This window comes from Panthera leo, chromosome B1 (genome assembly GCF_018350215.1).
Source record: "Panthera leo isolate Ple1 chromosome B1, P.leo_Ple1_pat1.1, whole genome shotgun sequence".
Taxonomy (NCBI): Eukaryota; Metazoa; Chordata; class Mammalia; order Carnivora; family Felidae; genus Panthera; species Panthera leo.
Window position 1 is genome coordinate 43,367,295 of NC_056682.1, and position 20,184 is coordinate 43,387,478.

Sequence of the window (20,184 nt, forward strand, 5' to 3'; positions counted from 1 at the left end):
TCCTCACTTAATTAACTACAACCTACCCATTTTCTCAAGCAACAACTAAATTATCCAAGATACTTCACTTTTTCCCAATCACTCTAACAAATCCATCTTCAAGGTCTATTGAGTTTTTCCTTCCAGCGCTATGAACAATACCATTGTTTAAGCCACCATCATCATTCACCTAAATTATTATATAACCACAGAATTACACACCTTACCTCTACTTCTGCTTTCTCAAAAACAGCCTAAACTCTCAATGGGACTATAATGTACTTGCTTAAAAACATTTTTGGCTTCTAATATCCTTAGCATGGCTTTATAGATCTACAACCTGACTCCTGCCTACCTTTCCAAAATGTTTTACTTCTATCCTCCAGAAATATGTCCTTTAGTAATCCATGTGGACTTTCTGCACACCACTGAATCCACTCTGTCTCATACCTCCATGTTTTGCACATGATTTCCTCTAAACAGAATGTCCTCCTACACTACCTCATTTCTTTACAGAACTCACAAGGTATCTTCCTTCAAGAGATAAGTCATCTCTTACTTCCTTCCAAAAACCTTCATTGATTTCCAAAGAATACTATTTACACATTTATTACAATACTATGTTATAGCAAAATTCTCCCTTTCTCCATTATTTCATCTGAATATATAAGAATTCTTTAATTGCAGATCATGTTTTATTACCTTTAGTATGCCTATGATTTTACCCAATAATCAATATGCAGTAAGTATCACATATATATAGGTATCACATATACATCTTAATTGAAATTATTCTATTCATACCTATTTTTAAAAATCAAGAAACCAGAGAATTAAAATTTGAAAGGATAAAATTTTTACTTACTGCTTTCTGAGATGGACAAAATACGGTTTTCCTTTTATTGTAATGATATAAGCAATCTGTAACATGAGTATCCAAAAAAAATCAGTGAAAATACTTGTAAATAACATATGCTAAATAATTTCTTTTCTGAGTTATGTTTTAAAAATATTGACAAAATTAATAATAAGATATAACCATTACATGTGTTTCCCTTCCCATGTGACTATTTGAAGCCTCGGAATTCTAAATGGAGAACTAGGTAGTAGTCGCTGTCTATTATTCACCCTAACTAACATTTCTGATGGAGAATCTTGCCTAATGACTATTACCTTTTGGATTAGACACATACCACCCTTCACCATGCCCAAGGCAAATGCCAAAGACGCTCACCTCACTTGAAAGAATCTGTTGCTTGTTTACTCCCAGACCTCCTAAAAAGTATATTGTTGTGCTCAATGGAATAAATACTCCAGAAGATAGCAGTACAGGAAATGCACTACACCTCCAGCAGTATAACATAATAAGTACCACTGCACTTTGCTTTCCACACATAAGCAATGAAACTCCTCTGGAATAGAATGTGAGAGAGGATAGAGGGGAAGCAGAGACATGTCTAGAAAACCCTCCAGAAGATAACAGAAAATATAAGAGTCATTAAGTCATTTATTTAGCTACTTTTTAAAGATAATTTTAACAAGAGAAATAGCCTCTTAAAAGTTTTCAGTGCCTTAACTTTGTATTCTAGCAGAACAAGATTCTTTGCAACAGATAAATGTTCTGAAAGAGTCATCTTAATGGCACTCTAGAAATAAGTATAAGTGGAATCTGGTGAGGATCTTGAGAATTGTGCCCTCCAAAAATACCTTGTTACTAAACAAATATAATAAAAAATAAATGGAATAAGACAGCATCAATAAATTTTTAAATCCACACAGCTTACAAAACAAAACAAGTAGAATTTAAATAACAGGAAATGTACAAAACTGACAGGAAGAGAAAAAAATACAAAAAGACATTATCTAGAGCTTCTAAAACTTTTCATACACAATATCCAAATGGTTGGGTTGAATTGTGTCTCCTTCCTTCCAACGTTATATGTGAATTCATAATCCCAAGACCTCAAAACATAACCTTATTTGAGATAGGGTCCTTACAGAAGTAATAAAGTTAGGTCATTAAGGTAGGCATTAACCAATCTGACTGATACCTTTATACAAAGAAGAAATTTAGGGGCACCTAGGTGGCTCAGTTGGTTGAGCATCTGACTGATTTTGGCTTAGGTCATGACGCCAGGGTTATAGGATCAAACCCCACATAGGGCTCCTCTGCATGACCATGGAGCCTACTTAAGATTCTCATTCTCTCTCTCTCTCTCTCTCTGTCCCTCTCCCACTTGTGTGCAGGTGCATGGCATGCTTTCTCTCTCTCTAAAATAAATAAATAAACAAACAAAAACACAAAGGGGAAGTTTAGACACAGACATACACAAAGGGGAATGCCTATGAAAATTCAGAAAAAGATTCCATCTATAAGCCAAGAAGAGAGACCTGGAGCAGATTCTCCCTAACAGTCTTCAGAAAGAATCAACCCTGCCAACAACTTGATCTTGGACTTCTAGTCTCCTTAGTTGAACTGTGAAACAATACATTGTTGTTGTATAAGGCACATGGTTTGTGTTACCTTGTTATGCAAGCCCTAGCAAACTATTACACCAACTTTCAATAAAAAATTGTATGAAATGCAAAAGAACAGGATAAAATTACCAAAATCAGCAAAAAAGAAAACAAATAGATAATTATAACAAAGCTACAGGTAGTATGTATAATAACCATGACTAAAATGAGAAAAATATGGAGATTTTCAGAAGAGTAAAATATCTAATAAACAAACTGAAATTCTAGAGCAGAAAAAAATGTAATACCTTCTATTAAAAAGTCAATAAAAGGGGTTTGAGAGAAGATCAGACAGAGCAGAAGACAGGATTGGTGAACAGGAATATAATAGGTCAGTGGAAAATATTCAGATTGACAAAGTGAAATTAATACCAAAACAAAAATAAGAGAAGTGTGACCCATTAAAAATGTCTAACATTCATGTAATTTTGAAAACAGGAGAAAGATATAGAGACTATGAAATAAATATTAATTAAATATCAATAATTTATGCCTGGGGCACCTGGGTGGCTCAGCTGGCTAAGCATCCAACTCTTGATTTTGGCTCAAGTAGTGATCCCAGAGTTGTGAGATTGAGTCCTGCATCGGACTCAATGCTGGGCATGAAGCTTGCTTAAGATTCTCTCTCCCTCTCCCTTTGCTCCACCCCCACTGGCTCCTGCACTCACGCTGTATAAATAAATAAATAAATAAATAAATAAATAAATAAATAAAATCCATTAAAAAAAAAGAAATAATATCTGAGATTTTCCAAAGCTTATGAAAGATGTCCACTCACACTCTCAAATGCTCTATTAATCCAAAATAGAATGAATACAAAGAAAACAAACCTAGGCATATCATACTCTAACAGCTAAAACAAAAAGACAAAAAAACATATATTTAAACAGCAACAAGAACGAAAGGGTGCATTACTCTCAAAAGGCTTTTAAATAAAGTATGCATACTCCCACAGAAACAATGGATACCAGAAGACAATGGAATGGTATCTTTAAAGTGAAGAAAGACAATGATATCCAACCAAGAGTTTATATCCAGCAAAAATATCCAGCAGATGCACAGCGAAATAAACACATTTCCTCACAAGAGGAAATGACATAATTCACTGACAGCAAACCTACACTAAAAGAAACACTAAAAATAGTGTGTTTCTTTTTTAATGGAAAGTAAGTTGCTCCAAGATAGAATGATGAAAATGTATGACAATGAAAACCACAGGAAAAATAAGTATGTCAGTAAATTTAAGTGAATATCATTTGTTTTAAACAGTGATAGTAAATGCTATTCTCATTAAAAAAAAAACATAGTTGTAAGATATATGACAATGGCATAAATGACAAAAAGAACATAAATGGAGTAAAGTTTCAAGGTCCTTGAGCTTTTCAGGGAGTAGCAAAAATACAAATTTAATGTAGCAGGTAAAAAATTAAAGACGCATGTTATAATCACAAGGTTAACCATTAAAAGAATAAAAAAGAATACATCACTAATAGCCTAAAAAGATAAATTAGAATAATAATCACATCATGGATTATAAAAACAGAGGAAAGGGAAAATTAAGAAAGACCAAATGAATTTTAAAAATAATAATTACACACTTTTATATAAAAGAGAAGCATTTTAAATACAAAACACTGAAAATAAAAGGATTAAAAGTTATACCATGCAAACAATACCCAAAAGAAAGATAACTATACTAATAGCAAGCAATATATAATGTAATTCCAAATGAATTACAAGAAATAAAGGGGGACACTTTATAATGATAAAAGCATCAATTAAAAAAAATGTTACAGTCTTAAACATTTTATGTACTTAATATTATATCTCCAAAATATATAAAATAGAAATTGATGGAACTAAAATAAATTATATACAATTCAAAAGCATATGTGGAGATTTTATAATTCTATCAGTTATAGAAAGGACCCAAGAGAACTACCAGTAAAGCCATAAAGATTTGGACAGCACAATCAACTAAATTTATCTGACGTATATACAATACTACATCCAATCACTGAAAAAGAAATATTCAAATGCACATATAACATCTTTCAAAATAGGTCATATGAAGAATAATAAAACAAATCTCATCAAATTTTGATAATCTAGCTTGTATTCATTGACAACCAACAATTAGAAAATTAACATAAAGAAACACCATTTGTCACAGTATTAAAATATGTCGAAAAACACTGAGAATAAATTTAAGAAAAGGTTTTCAAGACATCAAAAATAAAAACTTCTAAGCCTTACCGAAAGAAAAACTAAAATATATGGAAAGATACACCATGTACATGAATTGGAAGACTCAATATTGTTTAATTGCCCCTAATTTGATCTATAGATTCAATGAAAACTCAATAAAATCATAGCAGGTCATTTGTGGATATAAACAAATTGAACTTAGAATCGTCAAGACAAGAATATGAAAAAAATAAAAAGTTAGGAGTGCCCACACCAATTTATATTAACTTATAAAGCTACAGTAATTAGGGTAGTGAAATATGGGCCAGAGTTTTGAAAAACAGTCCAATGGCACAGAATAGAGAATCCAGAGAGAGCCATAAATATATACTTCTCTGACCTTCAGTAAAAACTGAAGGTGGCCACTATAATATGGTGAGGAAAAATGGTCTTCCGTACATGCTGCTTGGTGAATTCAGTATCCATATGGAAAAAAACAATGAACTTTGACTTCTCTATCTCATGATAGAAAAAAAAAAAAAATCCAGATAGATCACAGACTAAATGGTAAAAGGAATATAAAGCTTTCACACAAAAGCACAGGAATATATTGTATAACCCTACAGTAGACAAAAATTTCTTAAATTAAACGCAAATAGCAATAAGAAGGAAATAAAGGATGAATAAATTGAGATTAATTGGTTAAGTTTTGAGACAATGGAGAAGACAAGCCACAGACTGGGAGAGAATATTTGTAAAAGACACATCTGATAAGGGACTGTTATCCAAAATATAGAAAGAACGCTTACAATTCAACAAAAAGAAAATGAACAATCTCATTAAAAAATGGGCAAAAGAGGGGCCCCTGGGTGGCTCAGTTGGTTAAGCGTCCAACTTCAGCTCAGGTTATGATCTTGTGGTTCGTGAGTTCGAGCCCCACATCAAGCTCTGTGCTGACAGCTTGGAGCCTGGAGCCTACTTTGGATTCTGTGCCTCCCTCTCTCTCTGCCTCTCTCTCTGTCTCTCAAAAATAAATAAACATTAAAAAAAATTTTTTAAATGGGCAAAAGAACTGAACCCAGGCATACCATAACTGAACCTTACCAAAGAAGATATACAAATGGCAGAAAAGCAAATGAAAAGATATTCACATCATAAGTTATTAGTGAATCGTAAATTAAAATGAGATTTACTACTACACACCTATTACAATAGCCAAAATCCAGAATCCTGACAACACCAAATATTGGCAAGGATGTGGAGCAACAAGAACTCCCTTTCATTGCAGGCAGGCAGGAATACAAAATGGTACAACCACTTTGGAAGAAGTTTGGCAGTTTCCCACAAAATTAAATGTACTCTTAGCATATGATCCAGCAAACACATTCTTTGGTGTTTATCCAAAGGAGCTGAAAACTTATGTGCACACAAAAACCTACACATGGATGTTTGTAGCAGCTTTATTCATAATTGCCAAAACTTGTAAGCAAACAAGATGTTATCAGTAAGTGAATGGATAAACTGTGGTACATCCTGACAATTCAATATTATTCAGCATTAAAAAGAAATGAGCTATCAAGCCATGAAAAGACATGGAGGAAACTTAAGTGAATGTTACTAAGTGGAAGAAGACAATATGGAAAGGCTATTTATTATATGATTCCAACTATAGAACATTCTGGAAAAGGGAAAACTAAGGAGATAGTGAAAAGATCAGTGATTGTCAGGGGTTAAGGGGATGGGAAGGATGCCAAGGCTGCTTTCAGTTCAAAGACACTGCCAATGGTTCCTTTGCCACAAGGTCCCCATAGGCAGTTCATATCATGGCAATTTGTGTGTTCTCTGAGGTCAGGTGGAGAAATACTCCAGAAAGCTGTAATAGAGTCTTGTGAAACAGAAACTAATCAATGCAATGATTACTCCATCAAATATACAGGTCTCACTGATCTGCAAGAGAACAGAATTGTACAGTGTGTACATCAAGGAGTGAGACTCTTGAGGGCCATCTAAGAATTCTAATACAATCGAATACAAATGTATATATAGATGTAAAGAAATATATCAAGTACACAGGCATGGTTATCATCAGATGGAAGAGGGAATGGGAATGGGGGCTATAGGAATAAGAGAGTGTATAACAATTAAGGGGCTTGATGGGACCATTAATCACAGCACGCTATGAAATCGGAGTATATATCTGCACTTGAGGTCCAAAAAATTCCTCTATATAGTATTTCCAGAAACACTACATTTGAATCAAATTAATCACAGAAATTGACCTACAAATCCCTCTTAAGAACATATTACATCATTGCTGGAATGAATTGGATGACATTCTGTAGCATGTTAATAATTCTTCCTAACTAAGCAAAAATTAATGAATTTCCCACTTTCACTGTTTTATATGGGGGGCACTGGAGGGGAGGCTGTGAGGATCTCAAAGATATTCTGGGCCATATTTTATATGTGGACATGTCTTCTTTAGTTTGCTCTATTAGCAAAACTTTCAGTTGCAGGAAGAATGACAAAGATTTTTTATGTTGTTTACTTTGTTCTTGTGGAAGGAATTACACATACCACCATCATTCACAAAATTCATTTAACATAGAACTAGGGGTCTGCTGGTTATGGTGGGGAAAAAAAGTATGCAAACATTATTATGTAAATAAACCAAGCAATATGAAAACACTATACCACCCCTATAAGATACTAGGACACAGACTTGAAGAATATTAATAAAAATAAGTTCCAAGGGGTTGTAAAGAGCAGCTTCCATTGGCATAAATTTGGTGTGCTAGAAAATATCCTGAGACTCCACCTTACTGTTCCAAATTCCTCTCAAATAGCCTTGACTCAGTCAATTCATGCTTCAGGAGGAATCATTACTACAGCAACATTTGTTATTGATATATGTTTCTAGGGCAAAATGTTTGTATCATGATACTTTTTTGCCCAGAAACCAAAGAAGAAAAAAGGAAAAGCATTTAGTAGGACTTCTTTCTTTGACCACTAAACTAAGTAGTCCTTTTTGTGTGTGTGTAATATATGGTAATGAGTGTTCTCTTTGATCAAATCATGTGAAGATTTGGAACAGGCCTAGGCTGCCTTTAATTCCTCTACCTAACTCAAAGAAGTCATTTGAGACACTAAGAAATACGTAAAAAAAAAAAAAATTCATTCCTAAACAGACCGTGGGATGTGTTTAGGGTTGCCAGGCATCCTGTATGTATAGACATGTCCTGAGTTTAATGATTTTTACCCTGTGCCCTGTATTGAGTTTGTCAGAACACCCGAAATATTCTGTATTCAGCTTTTTTCAGTACATTACAAAACTGTGCTAGTCAAAGCTCTTTTCCACCAGAGTAACTGGTGCTTAAATAATTTAAATGGCAACTTGAGCTAAAAATCATACCTTCAGAAATAAAGACCGATATTATCCCTCAACTCTCCCTATAGGTTTGTCTGAGGGAAATCCAAAATGAGAGACGGAGAATTAAAAGTACTTATTTTGGGGGGCACCTGGGTGGCTCAGTCAGTTGGGCGTCTGACTTTGACTCGGGTCATGATCTCTTGGTTCATGAGTTCGAGCCCCGCATCAGGCTCTGTGCTGACAGCTCGGAGCCTGGAGCCTGTTTCAGATACTCTGACTCCCTCTCTCTCTGCCTCTTCCCTGCTCATGCTGTCTCTCTTTCTCTCTCAAAAGTAAATAAAGATTTTTTTAAAACAATTTTAAGTACTTATTTTTCATACTCATGAAAGGGAAAGGCTCTTCTTTGGCCAAAGTCCCAAGTCATGAACAAGTAACTACAATTAGAGAGAACTTCTGGTCAGAGCACACAATCAGAAGCACACAATCAGCCAGTCACCAACAGCCACACTCAAATAACTAGCTTCTGAAGGTTAACAAAGCAGTAACAGCCCCAGCTTCTAGATAAGTTTAAGTGCCTCACTCCACTGAGGAGGATTCTGAAAGTGAGATGGTCAACAAGCAGCCTTACTCCGACAACCACTAACACAGTTGAAAACATGTCAATACCTAAGCACTCTCCCTTCTGAAATCTCACTAATCTCTGAACACCAGGCTTCCCAAAACCTTATGTAAGATTAGCTCTGGGTTTCTGCAGGAAGACTGTGTTTACTACAACAGGCTAACTGGAAGTTCATTATTTTTTTGAGTCACATATCTAGTTGAACTTACTGTTTATTTTCCAACTTTGCAACCCTTTCAATGGTTCAACTTGTTCATGATTAGTTGAGTCTGGACTTGTACAGATGCACTGACCCAGCTGCAAGATGATCAAATTCAGTATTTTCAATTCCTTTTGAAATATTTTGGACTATTGTCTATTTCTTGTGTACATTTAAATTCCAAATGCCAAAATTCTAAACAGTTTTATCAACCGAGGAAAAAGTCCTTTTGAAGCTCTTTGTACAGTATGCAATTGTTCTTTTACATAAAAATGGTGGGAAGTCAAATATAAGGCAACATATATTAACAACTAAACAAAAGAGATGAGTCATTTCTTCATACAGTACCAAAAAAGGTGATACAACATTTTTTTTGGATTGAAAAAAATTTAGAAGATCTAAGAATTTCAATAGACACTGCAATGTTTTTTCACATAGCATATCACCAGTCTTTCTACTTAAATGACTATTTGAATGTACAACTGACAGAAGTATTTTCTGATTCTAAAATTGCAAGCAAAATTTCAGGTGTCCAATTGAAATCCACTGCAATAATTAAAGAATGCAATGGCTCTCTTTGCAACTACAGAAATCATCATAGATCTTAGGTCTACACATGTCAATTTTTAGGGAACACCATAAGAGTAGGGGACTTTCACACCCCACTTATAGCAATGAACAGATCACCTAAGCAGAAAAATCAATCAATAAACAATGGCTTAGAATGACACACTGGACCACATGGACTAAACAGATACATTCAGAGCATTTCATCCTAAAGCAGCAGAATACACATCTTCTCCAGTACACATGGAATGTTCTCCAGAATAGATCACATACTGGGACTCAAATTAGCCCTTAACAAGTACAAAAAGATCGAGATCATACCATGCATATTTTCAGACCACAACACTATGAAACTTGAAATCAACCACAAGAAAAAATCTAGAAAGATAACAAATACTTGGAGACTAAAGACCATCCTATCAAAGAATGAATGGGCTAACCAAGATGGTAAAGAGGAAATTAAACAGTATATGGAAGCCAATGAAAATAATAACACCATAGCCCAAAGTCTCTGGGATGCAGCAAAGACGGTCATAAGAGGGCAGTATATAGCAATCCAGGCCTTCCTAAAGAAGAAAGAAAGGTCTCAGATACGCAACCTAACCTTACACTTCAAAGAGCTGGGAAAAGAGCAACAAATGAAACCCAAAACCAGCAGAAGACAGGAAATAATAAAGATCAGAGCAGAAATCAAAGCTATTGAAACCAAAAAAAAAAAAAACAAAACAAAAAAAAAAAAAACAGTTGAACAGATCAATGACACCAGAAGCTGATTCTTTGAAAGAATTAACAAAATTGATAAACCCCTAGACAGTTTGATCAAAAAGAAAAAGGAAAGGACCCAAATAAATAAAATCAAGAATGAAAGAGATCACAACAAACACAGCAGAAATACAAACAATAATAAGAGAATATTATGAGCAATTATATGCAAATAAATGGGCAATCAGGAAGAAATGGACAAATTTCTAGAAACATATATACTACCAAAGCTGAAACAGAAAGAAATAGAAAATCTGAACAGACCCATTACCAGTAAAGAAATAGAATTAGTAATCAAAAATCTCCTAAGAAACAAGAGTCCAGGGAAGGTTGGCTTTCCAGGGGAATTCTGGAAAAATTTAAAGAACATTTAAAGAACATTTAAACACCAAACATTTAAAGAAGAGTTAACACCTATTCTCTTGAGGCTATTCCAAAAAAAAAAAAAAAAAAGGAATACTTCCAAACACTTTCTATGAAGCCAGCATTACCTTGATTTCAAAACCACACAAAGACCCCACTAAAAAGGAGAACTACAGACCAATTTCCCTGGAGAAAATGGATGCAAAAATCCTTAACAAGATGCTAGCCAACCAGATCCAACAATACATTAAAAATATTATTCACCACGACCAAGTGTGATTTATACGTGAGATGCAGGACTGATTCAATATCCATATAACAATCAGTGTGATACATCACATCAATAAAAGAAAGGCCAAAAATCACATGATCCTCTCAATAGATGCAGAGAAAGCATTGGACAAAATACAGCATCCTTTCTTGATAAAAACCCTCAAGAAAGTAGGTATGGAAGGATAGTACCTCAAGATCATAAAAGCCATATACGAAAGACTCACTGCTAGTATCATTCTCAATGGGGAAAAACTGAGAGCTTTCCCCCTAAGGTCAGGAACAAGACAGGGATGTCCGTTCTCGCCACTGTTATTCAACATAGTGGAAGTCTTAGCCTCAGCAATCAGACAACACAAAGAAATAAAAGGCACCCAAATCTGCCAGGAGGAAGTCAAATTTTCACTCTCGTGGATGACATAATACTCTATGAAGAAAAACCCAAAAGAGTCCTCCAAAAAACTGCTACAACTGATACATGAATTCCACAAAGTCACAGGATATAAAATCAATGCACAGAAATTGTTTGCATTCCTATACACCAATAATGAAGCAACAGAAAGAGAAATCAAGGAATTGATCCCATTTACAATTGCACCAAAAAACATGAAATACCTAGGAATGAATCTAAACAAAGAGGTGAAAAATCTATACACTATAGAAAGCTTATGAAAGAAATTGAAGAAGACACCAAAAAAATGGAAAAATATTCCATGCTCCTGAATAGGAAGAACAAATATTAAGATGTCAATACTACCCAAAGCAATCTACATATTCAATGAAATACCTATCAAAATAACACCAGCATTCTTCACAGAGCTAGAACAAACAGCCCTAACATTTGTATGGAACCACAAAAGACCCAAACACCCAAGCAATCTTGAAAAAGAAAACCAAAGCTGGGGGCATCACAATCCCAGACTTCAAGTTGTATTACAAACTGTAATCATCAAGACAGTAAGGTACGGGCATAAAAACAGACACGCAGATCAATGGAACAGAATACAGAACCCAGAAATGGACCCACAAACGTATGGCCAACTAATCTTTGACAAAGCAAGAAAGAATATCAAATGGAATAAAGACAGTCTCGTCAGCAAGTGGTGCTGGGAAAAATGGACAGCGACATGCAGAAAAAAGAACCTGGACCACTTTCTTACACCATACACAAAAAATAAACTCAAAATGATGAAAGACCTAAACGTAAGACAGGAAGTATCAAGATCCTAGAGGCAAAACCCTCTTTGACCTTGGCCGCAGCAGCTTCTTACTCAACATGTCTCCAGAGGCAGGGGAAACAAAAGCAAAAAAACTATTGGGACCTCATCAAAATAAAACGCTTCTGCACAGTGAAGGAAACAATCAGCAAAACTAAAAGGCAACCAATGGAATGGGGGAAGATATTTGCAAATGACATATCAGATAAAGGGTTAGTATCCAAAATCTATAAAGAACTTATCCAACTCAACACCCAAAAAACAAATGATCCAGTGAAGAAATGGGCAAAAGACATGAATAGACACTTCTCCAAAGAAGACATCCAGATGGCCAACTGATACATGAAAAAATGCTCAGCATCATTCACCATCAGGGAAATACAAATTCAAACCAGAACCTCACACCTGTCAGAATGGCTAAAATTAACAACTCAGGAAACAACAGATGTTGGTGAGAATGCAGAGAAAGAGGATCTCTTTTTCACTGCTTGTGGGAATGAAAACTGGTGCAGCCACTCTGGAAAACAGCATGGAGTTTCCTCAAAATATTAAAAATAGAACTATCCTACAACCCAGCAATTGCACTGCTAGGTAGTTATCCAAGGGATACAGGTATGCTGCTTTGAAGGGGCACATGCACCCCAATGTTTATAACAGCACTATCAACAATAGCCAAAGTATGGAAAGAGCCCAAATGTTCATCAACAGATGAATGGATACAGAAGAAGTGATATATATAGATAGATAGATAGATAGATAGATAGATATAGATAGATATAGATATAGATATAGATATAGATATAGATATATAGATACACACACACACACACACACACACACACACAAACACAATGGAATATTACTCAGCAATCAAAAAGAATGAAATCTTGCCATTTGCAACTACGTGGATGGAACTAGAGGGTACTATGCTAAGCGAAATTAGTCAGAGAAAAACAAATATCATATGACTTCACTCATATGAGGACTTTAAGATACAAAACAGATGAACATGAGGAAAAGGAAGCAAAAATAATATAAAACAGGGAGGGGGACAAAACATAAGAGACTCTTAAATATAGAGGACAAAGAGAGGGTTGCTGGAGAGGTTGTGGGAGGGGGGGATGGGCTAAATGTGTAAGAGGCATTAAGGAATCTACTCCTGAAATCATTGTTGCACTATATGCTAACTAACTTGGATGTAAATTTAAAAAATAAATAAATTATACGAACAAAAGGTATCCCTCTGTTGTCAAGTATGTTCTTAAAGGGGAAAACATGCCTTATGAACAAGAAAAGAAATTCCAACTTGAAGTGGATAATTAGTATGGTACTTGCTCTATCTTTTGAAAGAGTTTTAATACCTTGAAGAATTCTGTTCTTTTATCTGGATACTACTAAATAGTTTTCCAGTATGGGAAGAAATGGAAGCATCATGTGCAATGTTGGAGAAGATAATAAAATTTAATGACAATATTCTGGTTTTGTCAATAGACATTTTAAAGAATGCAAAAGCAAGCTAACAAGAGCAATGATTAGAGTTGTTAACTTCACAATGCTAATCTCCAGTGTGTGTGTGTGTGTGTGCGCGCGTGTGTTTACCAACAAATGTTCACTGGGAAAAAGAATGAAATAAATTGGATGTGACCAACTGCAGAAACTATGTTACAATTAAATGGAATAACTGCAAATAATTTTAGAAGCAAATTCTTCAGAACAAGGAACTACTGTAAGGGTTAAATTGTAGTGTAGAGCTAATGCTTAGCTTGAAAAATAACAGCTTTGTGTTGACACTGAAGGTTAAGAGATAACAGCCTTGCTTTGCTCTGGTAAACTATGCCTCATACCCTTGTAAATTAGGCTTCACCAATTAAGGAAACAAAAGTTCAAAGAAAAGAGTATCAGAGGCAGGGTCAAGGAGATCCACTGGTTGCAACTCAGAGGCAGAAAGTCTAAAGTAAACACATTAGGCAACTGTTTCTAACTCATCTGGAACCTGTTTCTTTGTTCTGTTCCCAGGTGATGATAAAACGACGTGATTGGTTATAAAAACTCTGTCCCCCCCGCTGTTCGAGGCCGCACTCTTATCAAGAGTGTTGGTCCTGATCGGTTGGCCTTGCCTCTGTAATAAACTTTGTTGTGACTGTCACTGATGCCCATAGCATTCTGTTTCAGGAGTCGTGTGGATGCAACACTACTGCTAAGGCAAGTCAAATCATCAGGGAAATACAATTTAAGAAAAAGGTATATAATTTAGATACTGAGAAAGATGAAATAAAATGGAGTCATTTATGTCAAGGGGTTTTAAAATGGATCCAGGAGGCCATTAAGAAAATGAAACTCAGGCGTGTCTTCACATGGTGTGAACTTTTGACTAGGCCAAACCTGTGAATCGGGCCAAACTGCAAATATTCCAACAACTCAGCCCAAACACTCATTACAGGAAGAGAGTTTTCTTAGTGATAGTCTTAGCAACTAATTATATTCAGACAAGATTAGTTTTCCGCCAACATTGTTCAAAATTCTTTGTAAACAACTATACAAGCACCCCCTTTTGTCTTACTTTTGTTGCCTGGGGGAACACAATTTGGGTTGCTATGGAATCTGTGCTTCCTGAATTGCAATTCTGAAACCCCAAATAAATATTTTAATTTCAGTTCCACCTCTTTTATAAGTCAAAAATACTTAAAATTTGTTTCAGATGAACAAAAAATAGCTTTTAGTATTTATAATTATATAGTATGCCCCATGAAATATTTTTTTATCTTTATATACATATGCATAGGCAATTAGAAACATTCAAAATTAATTGAGTACCCCCATGTTCTTATTTCTTAAATCTGGGAGCTCTCTATGTGTCTTCTAGGCATTCTTACTTTTACAGGTCCTACCTCATATTATACTGAATATATTAAAATACAGTCACACCCCACATTAGGAATAGTTTACTGTTGCAAAAATATTAAAAGGAAGCTTTTAAAACTGTTATCGTCAAAAGAAACACACTGAAATTCCATTTTATTAAATAATTTTTTTAAATGTTAGATATTGGACAAGTCAACTATTGTCTTTGATATTGATATTGACAATATCAAAGATTGCTCAGTGATAAGTAATAGAGAGGGTTGGTATTATTCATTTCAGGAAAAAGTAAATTAAATAAAAAGTCCAATGGAATCCCTTCTTTCCAATCAGAAAAAAAAAAGCTGGAGTAGCACTCATATACCTTGCATAGCTAAGAATTCACTTGGTGGGTAGGGGCTGGAGACTGAGTGGTAAAAAAACAAACAAACAAACAAACAAACAAACAAACCTAGTTACTAAAGAAAGAAAATGTAAAGAGTGCATGGGAGGAGAGGCTACCTTCAGAGAACTGGGAGTAATGGGGGAGGGAGAAACCTGATACAGTGTATCCTCATGTGAAACAGAGGGATTTTCAAAAAACCACTAAAAGATAAAAATAAATTTGGAGACCACAATTATGACTAGTATTAGATTATCCTATAGTATAGAAGGAACCATGTGAGAAACAGATTTTCCTGAGGAATTAGAGGAGTATGTACCAATATCCAAGCTCAGACTGTTAAACCTATGTGCTAATTGCTATATAAGCCATCTATAAGCTAATTACCAGATCACCTTTCAGTCTCACTGACTCTGAAACCTGAGGAAAATAAACTGGAGGAAATCACCTGGGCTAAGACTAGCATTGGGGGACCAGAAAACTCAATAACAAACAAACAAAAAACCACTTCAATGCAATATTTAAGACATCAAAATTAGTGCAAAAAAAAAAAAAAAATCATGATGAACAAGTTATCAAAGTTTTAAATCAAGACAGAATCTGACCCTGACTCACCTCACTCACCTTACCTTAATCCTGGTCCTGGAGGAATCTGTTTTTTGCCATTCCCTTACATTTTCTGCCTGAGTCAGGCACTTTGCCAGCTTCTCCCTGGCCCTGGCCATGGTAGATCCCACCCTTAAAATCCTTCATCTTCCACAGAAACACACACACACACATATAAAGTCACACACATTCATACACTTCAAAATGTTCCTTGTTGTGAACCCTGCTCCAGCCATCAGCTCTGCCTCCAAGAATTGAGTTCCTGCCTCCATTCAGCAACTCTGGTCTTAATATTAAAGGCAACTTAGCCCAATTTATGATATAAAAATATTTCTCAATTACATTATTTTCTGGATCTGTTTTTGCATCAGATGATGAAATCTTTTCAGGAATTGTGGTTTCCAGAAATGTTTTATCGGGATCTAAAACAAAAATAAGCAAAGTTATTTTGATATACCTGTAATCCTACATTGTCCATATCCAATTCCACATTTGTTTCTCTATTTTTTGCAGGGGAAAGATAATACTGAATTCAAGAGTGACCTGCAATTTTCAGTGAAGCAGGTGAAGGACAGCAGTCACCAAATCAGAACATCATTGACAAATAGCTTCTTTATGGCGATGCGACTGTTTCTAGAATAGCAAAATTTTGTACGTGGAAGACCCCTTATTCCATTTGTGTCCGTTTTACATAAAGAATACCCAGAGACGTGAAAAGATTTTCTGCCTGGAGTCTGCCTCTGCTTTCTTGGCCACAGGCTCCCGAGCGAGGGGCAAGAAGAAAGTGGGTAGGGAGAGTGCGGGGCTGGGATAAGGTCTGGGTCTGGGGCCTGGACCAAAAATGACAGCCCCCTAAGCGAACACAATCCCTCCGGGGGTTAGATGGCGAGGGGGAACAAGTATCTAGACTTACGGGGGTCTGCGTGCAGCTCTCCAAGTTGGGTGAGAAGGACCAGAAAAAGGAACATGGCTCCGCTGTCTTGGAGCACGGCTGGCGGTGTAACAGCAGTTGAAGCGTTGAGGAAGGTGGAGGCCCAGCTCGCGCAGGGCGCCTCCGGGGAAGCGCAGGCGGCGCCTCAGGGAGGAGCTCAAGGGAGAGGTCGACTGGGGGCTCTCGCTCTCCCCGTGCCCCTGGCGGTGGCATAGCTAGCTCGGTAATGGTAACGTGCAGCGAGCTGGCAGACCGGGGAGGGCTCAAGGCCAGACTGTCAAGACCCACACACATTGGGTTTATTAAGGAAGGAAAGGCTGTGAAATTTTCAATTCCCAGATTAGGGTGGTGCCTGGTAAGGCTTTTGTTTATATCTTGTACTTAGTCCAACGACTTCTGAAGTAATTTCTAGTTACAGTGAGGAGAAAGAGCAAAGATAAAAATGCTCAAGTTACTGATAACAAACAGTCCTCTATTATTATATTTACATATCATCCAAACAGGCAAAATGCTTGTATTTGCAAAAACTGCTGCAAACACTGTGACTTTTATAAATTTAAGTTCGTTGGATAAGCCATTATGGGACAGCTGTTGAATGCAGACCTCATACAATCCCTCCTCAGTCTCTTCCAATCATCTTTAATATCCCAAATTATTATTGCTACACTCTGTGTAATCCTGTGCCCCTAGTTTTTACTACTTTAATTAGACATTATTGCATTCTGCCTTTATAAGGAGCAAAAATAGTTTGATTTTTGAAGTCTATAGGCATTCTTTTCTTCACAGATCCTAGCCCACATCATAGTAAAAACATTAAAATACAGCCACACCCCACATTAACTATAATATTGCTTTAATAAATGCCAAAATCATGATTATAAATTTGATTTGAAATTGCTTGGCTGTCCCCAAAACTAAAGTAAGTTATTTGCAGAATATAACAGTAACAAATACCAAGTGGCCCAGAAATAAAGTCACAATAGACGGAATAATAGCAGAATGGATATATGCCCTTTAATGAATTAGGAACTTGTACTATCAGATTGACAAACTCTCCTACAAAAGAATAAGAAAGAATTGAAAAGTAGAAAATACAAAAATAAAATTGAGATAAGAAGAATAGAAGTAGAACTGTCACTATCCAGATAATAGCATTTAAAAAGAAGCAAATATTAAAAGGGATAATAGAAAAGTTTCTCTCGATTTAAAAAATAAAAGAATGACCTTAGAAAGAACCCATATATTAACAACTGGGCATTGAAGGAAAAACAAATCTGAAATTTAAAATGACAACAAGAGAAAATTCTGAAATCTACAAGAGGAAAAAACAGATCATTCAAGGAACAAGAAATTGACATTAAGAGACTTACTGGATTGATGAAATCAGTAGGTTATTAAAGTGTGGGCTGAAAGGAACTTTGAATTATTATTAAGGACACAATTCAAAATTTGTTCTTAAGTATGTAAGTTCAAGGAAGTTTTGACATAAAGAAATGATAAGGGAAATAGGAGATACTGTTAAATGACATCAGAAGTAATAGTAACCAAATGTCCACCGTCACCACTGTTACTCAACATAATGTTGGAAGTCTTAACCTCAGCAATCAGACAACACAAAGAAATAAAAGGCACCCAAATCTGCCAGGAGGAAGTCAAACTTTCACTCTCACAGATGACATGATACTCTATATTCAAAACCCAAAAGAGTCCTCCAAAAACTGCTACAACTGATACATGAATTCCACAAAGTCACAGGATATAAAATCAATGCACAGAAATTGTTTGCATTCCTATACACCAATAATGAAGCAACAGAAAGAGAAATCAAGGAATCGATCCCATTTACAATTGCACCAAAAAACATGAAATACCTAGGAATGAATCTAAACAAAGAGGTGAGAAATCTATACACTGGAAACTATAGAAAGCTTATGAAAGAAATTGAAGAAGACACCAAAAAAATGGAAAAATATTCCATGCTCCTGGATAGGAAGAACAAATATTATGAAAATGTCAATACTACCCAAAGCAGTCTACATATTCAATACAACACCTATCAAAATAACACCAGCAATCTTCACAGAGCTAGAACAAACTAACCCTAACATTTGTATAGAATCACGAAAGACCCGAATAGCCAAAGCAATCTTGAAAAAGAAAACCAAGGGGCGCCTGGGTGGCTCGGTCGGTTAAGCGTCCGACTTCGGCTCGGGTCATGATCTCACGGTCCGTGAGCTCGAGCCCCGCGTCAGGCTCTGTGCTGACAGCTTGGAGCCTGGAGCCTGCTTCAGATTCTGTGTCTCCCTCTCTCTCTCTCTGCCCCTCCCTGTTCATGCTCTGTCTCTCTCTGTTGCAAAAATAAGTAAACGTTAAAAAAAATTAAAAAAAAAAAAAAAAGAAAGAAAAGGAAAAAGAAAACCAAAGCTGGAGGCATCACAATTCCGGACTTCAAGCTATATACAAAGCTGTAATCATCAAGACAGTATGGTACTGGCACAAGAACAGACACTCAGATCAGTGGAACAGAATAGAGAACCCAGAAATGGACCCACAAACGTATAGCCAACTGATCTTTGACAAAGCAGAAAAGAATATCAAATGGAATAAAGACAGTCTCTTCAGCAAGTGGTGCTGGAAAAACTGGACAGTGACATGCAGAAGAATGAACCTGGACCACTTTCTTACACCACACACAAAAAAATAAAATGGACAAAAGACCTAAATGTAAGACAGAAATCCATCCAAATCCTAGAGGAGAAAACAGGCAACAACCTCTTTGACATCAACCACAGCAACTTTTTACTTGACACGTCCCTTGACAGAGGCAAGGGAAACAAAAGCAAAGATTAACTATTGGGACCTCATCAAGATTAAAACAAAACAAAACAAAACAAAACAAAAACCTTTTGCACAGTGAAGGAAACAATCAGCAAAACTAAAAGGCAATCGATGGAATGGGAAAAGATATTTGCAATGACATATCAGATAAAGGGTTAGTATCCAAAATCTAAAAAGAACTTATCAACCCTCAAAAAACAAATAATCCAGTGAAGAAATGGGCAAAAGGCATGAATATACACTTCTCCAAAGAAGATATCCAGATGGCAAACAGACACATGAAAAGACGCTCAGCATCACTGATCATCAGGGAAATACAAATCAAAACCACAATGAGATACCGCCTCACATCTGTCAGAATGGTTAAAATTAACCACTTAGGAAACAACAGATGTTGGCAAGGATGTGGAGAAAGAGGATCTCTTTAGCACTGCTGGTGGGAATGCAAACTGGTGCAGCCACTCGAAAACAGTATGGAGGTTCCTCAAAAAGTTAAAAATAGAACTACCCTATGACCC

At 35.9% G+C, this 20,184-nt stretch overlaps 1 protein-coding gene across 4 annotated transcripts in view; it reads right to left on the reverse strand.

The window, feature by feature from the left end:
- Positions 1-16,951, reverse strand: part of LOC122217601 (disintegrin and metalloproteinase domain-containing protein 5-like) — a 134,291-nt gene extending 117,340 nt beyond the window's left edge. For 2 of the 4 annotated variants that reach the window (XM_042934783.1, XM_042934781.1), the window contains exons 1-3: positions 16,811-16,947; positions 16,240-16,319; positions 845-900 (exon numbers count right to left, since the gene is read on the reverse strand). In XM_042934783.1, the coding sequence (XP_042790717.1) occupies positions 845-900; positions 16,240-16,319; positions 16,811-16,865 (191 nt within the window). In that variant the 5' untranslated portion in view covers positions 16,866-16,947. Of the gene's footprint in view, positions 1-844; positions 901-16,239; positions 16,320-16,810 lie in introns of those variants that run through there. The other 2 variants (XM_042934782.1, XM_042934784.1) reach the window with 2 other exon arrangements.
- Positions 16,952-20,184: the final 3,233 nt, after the last annotated feature.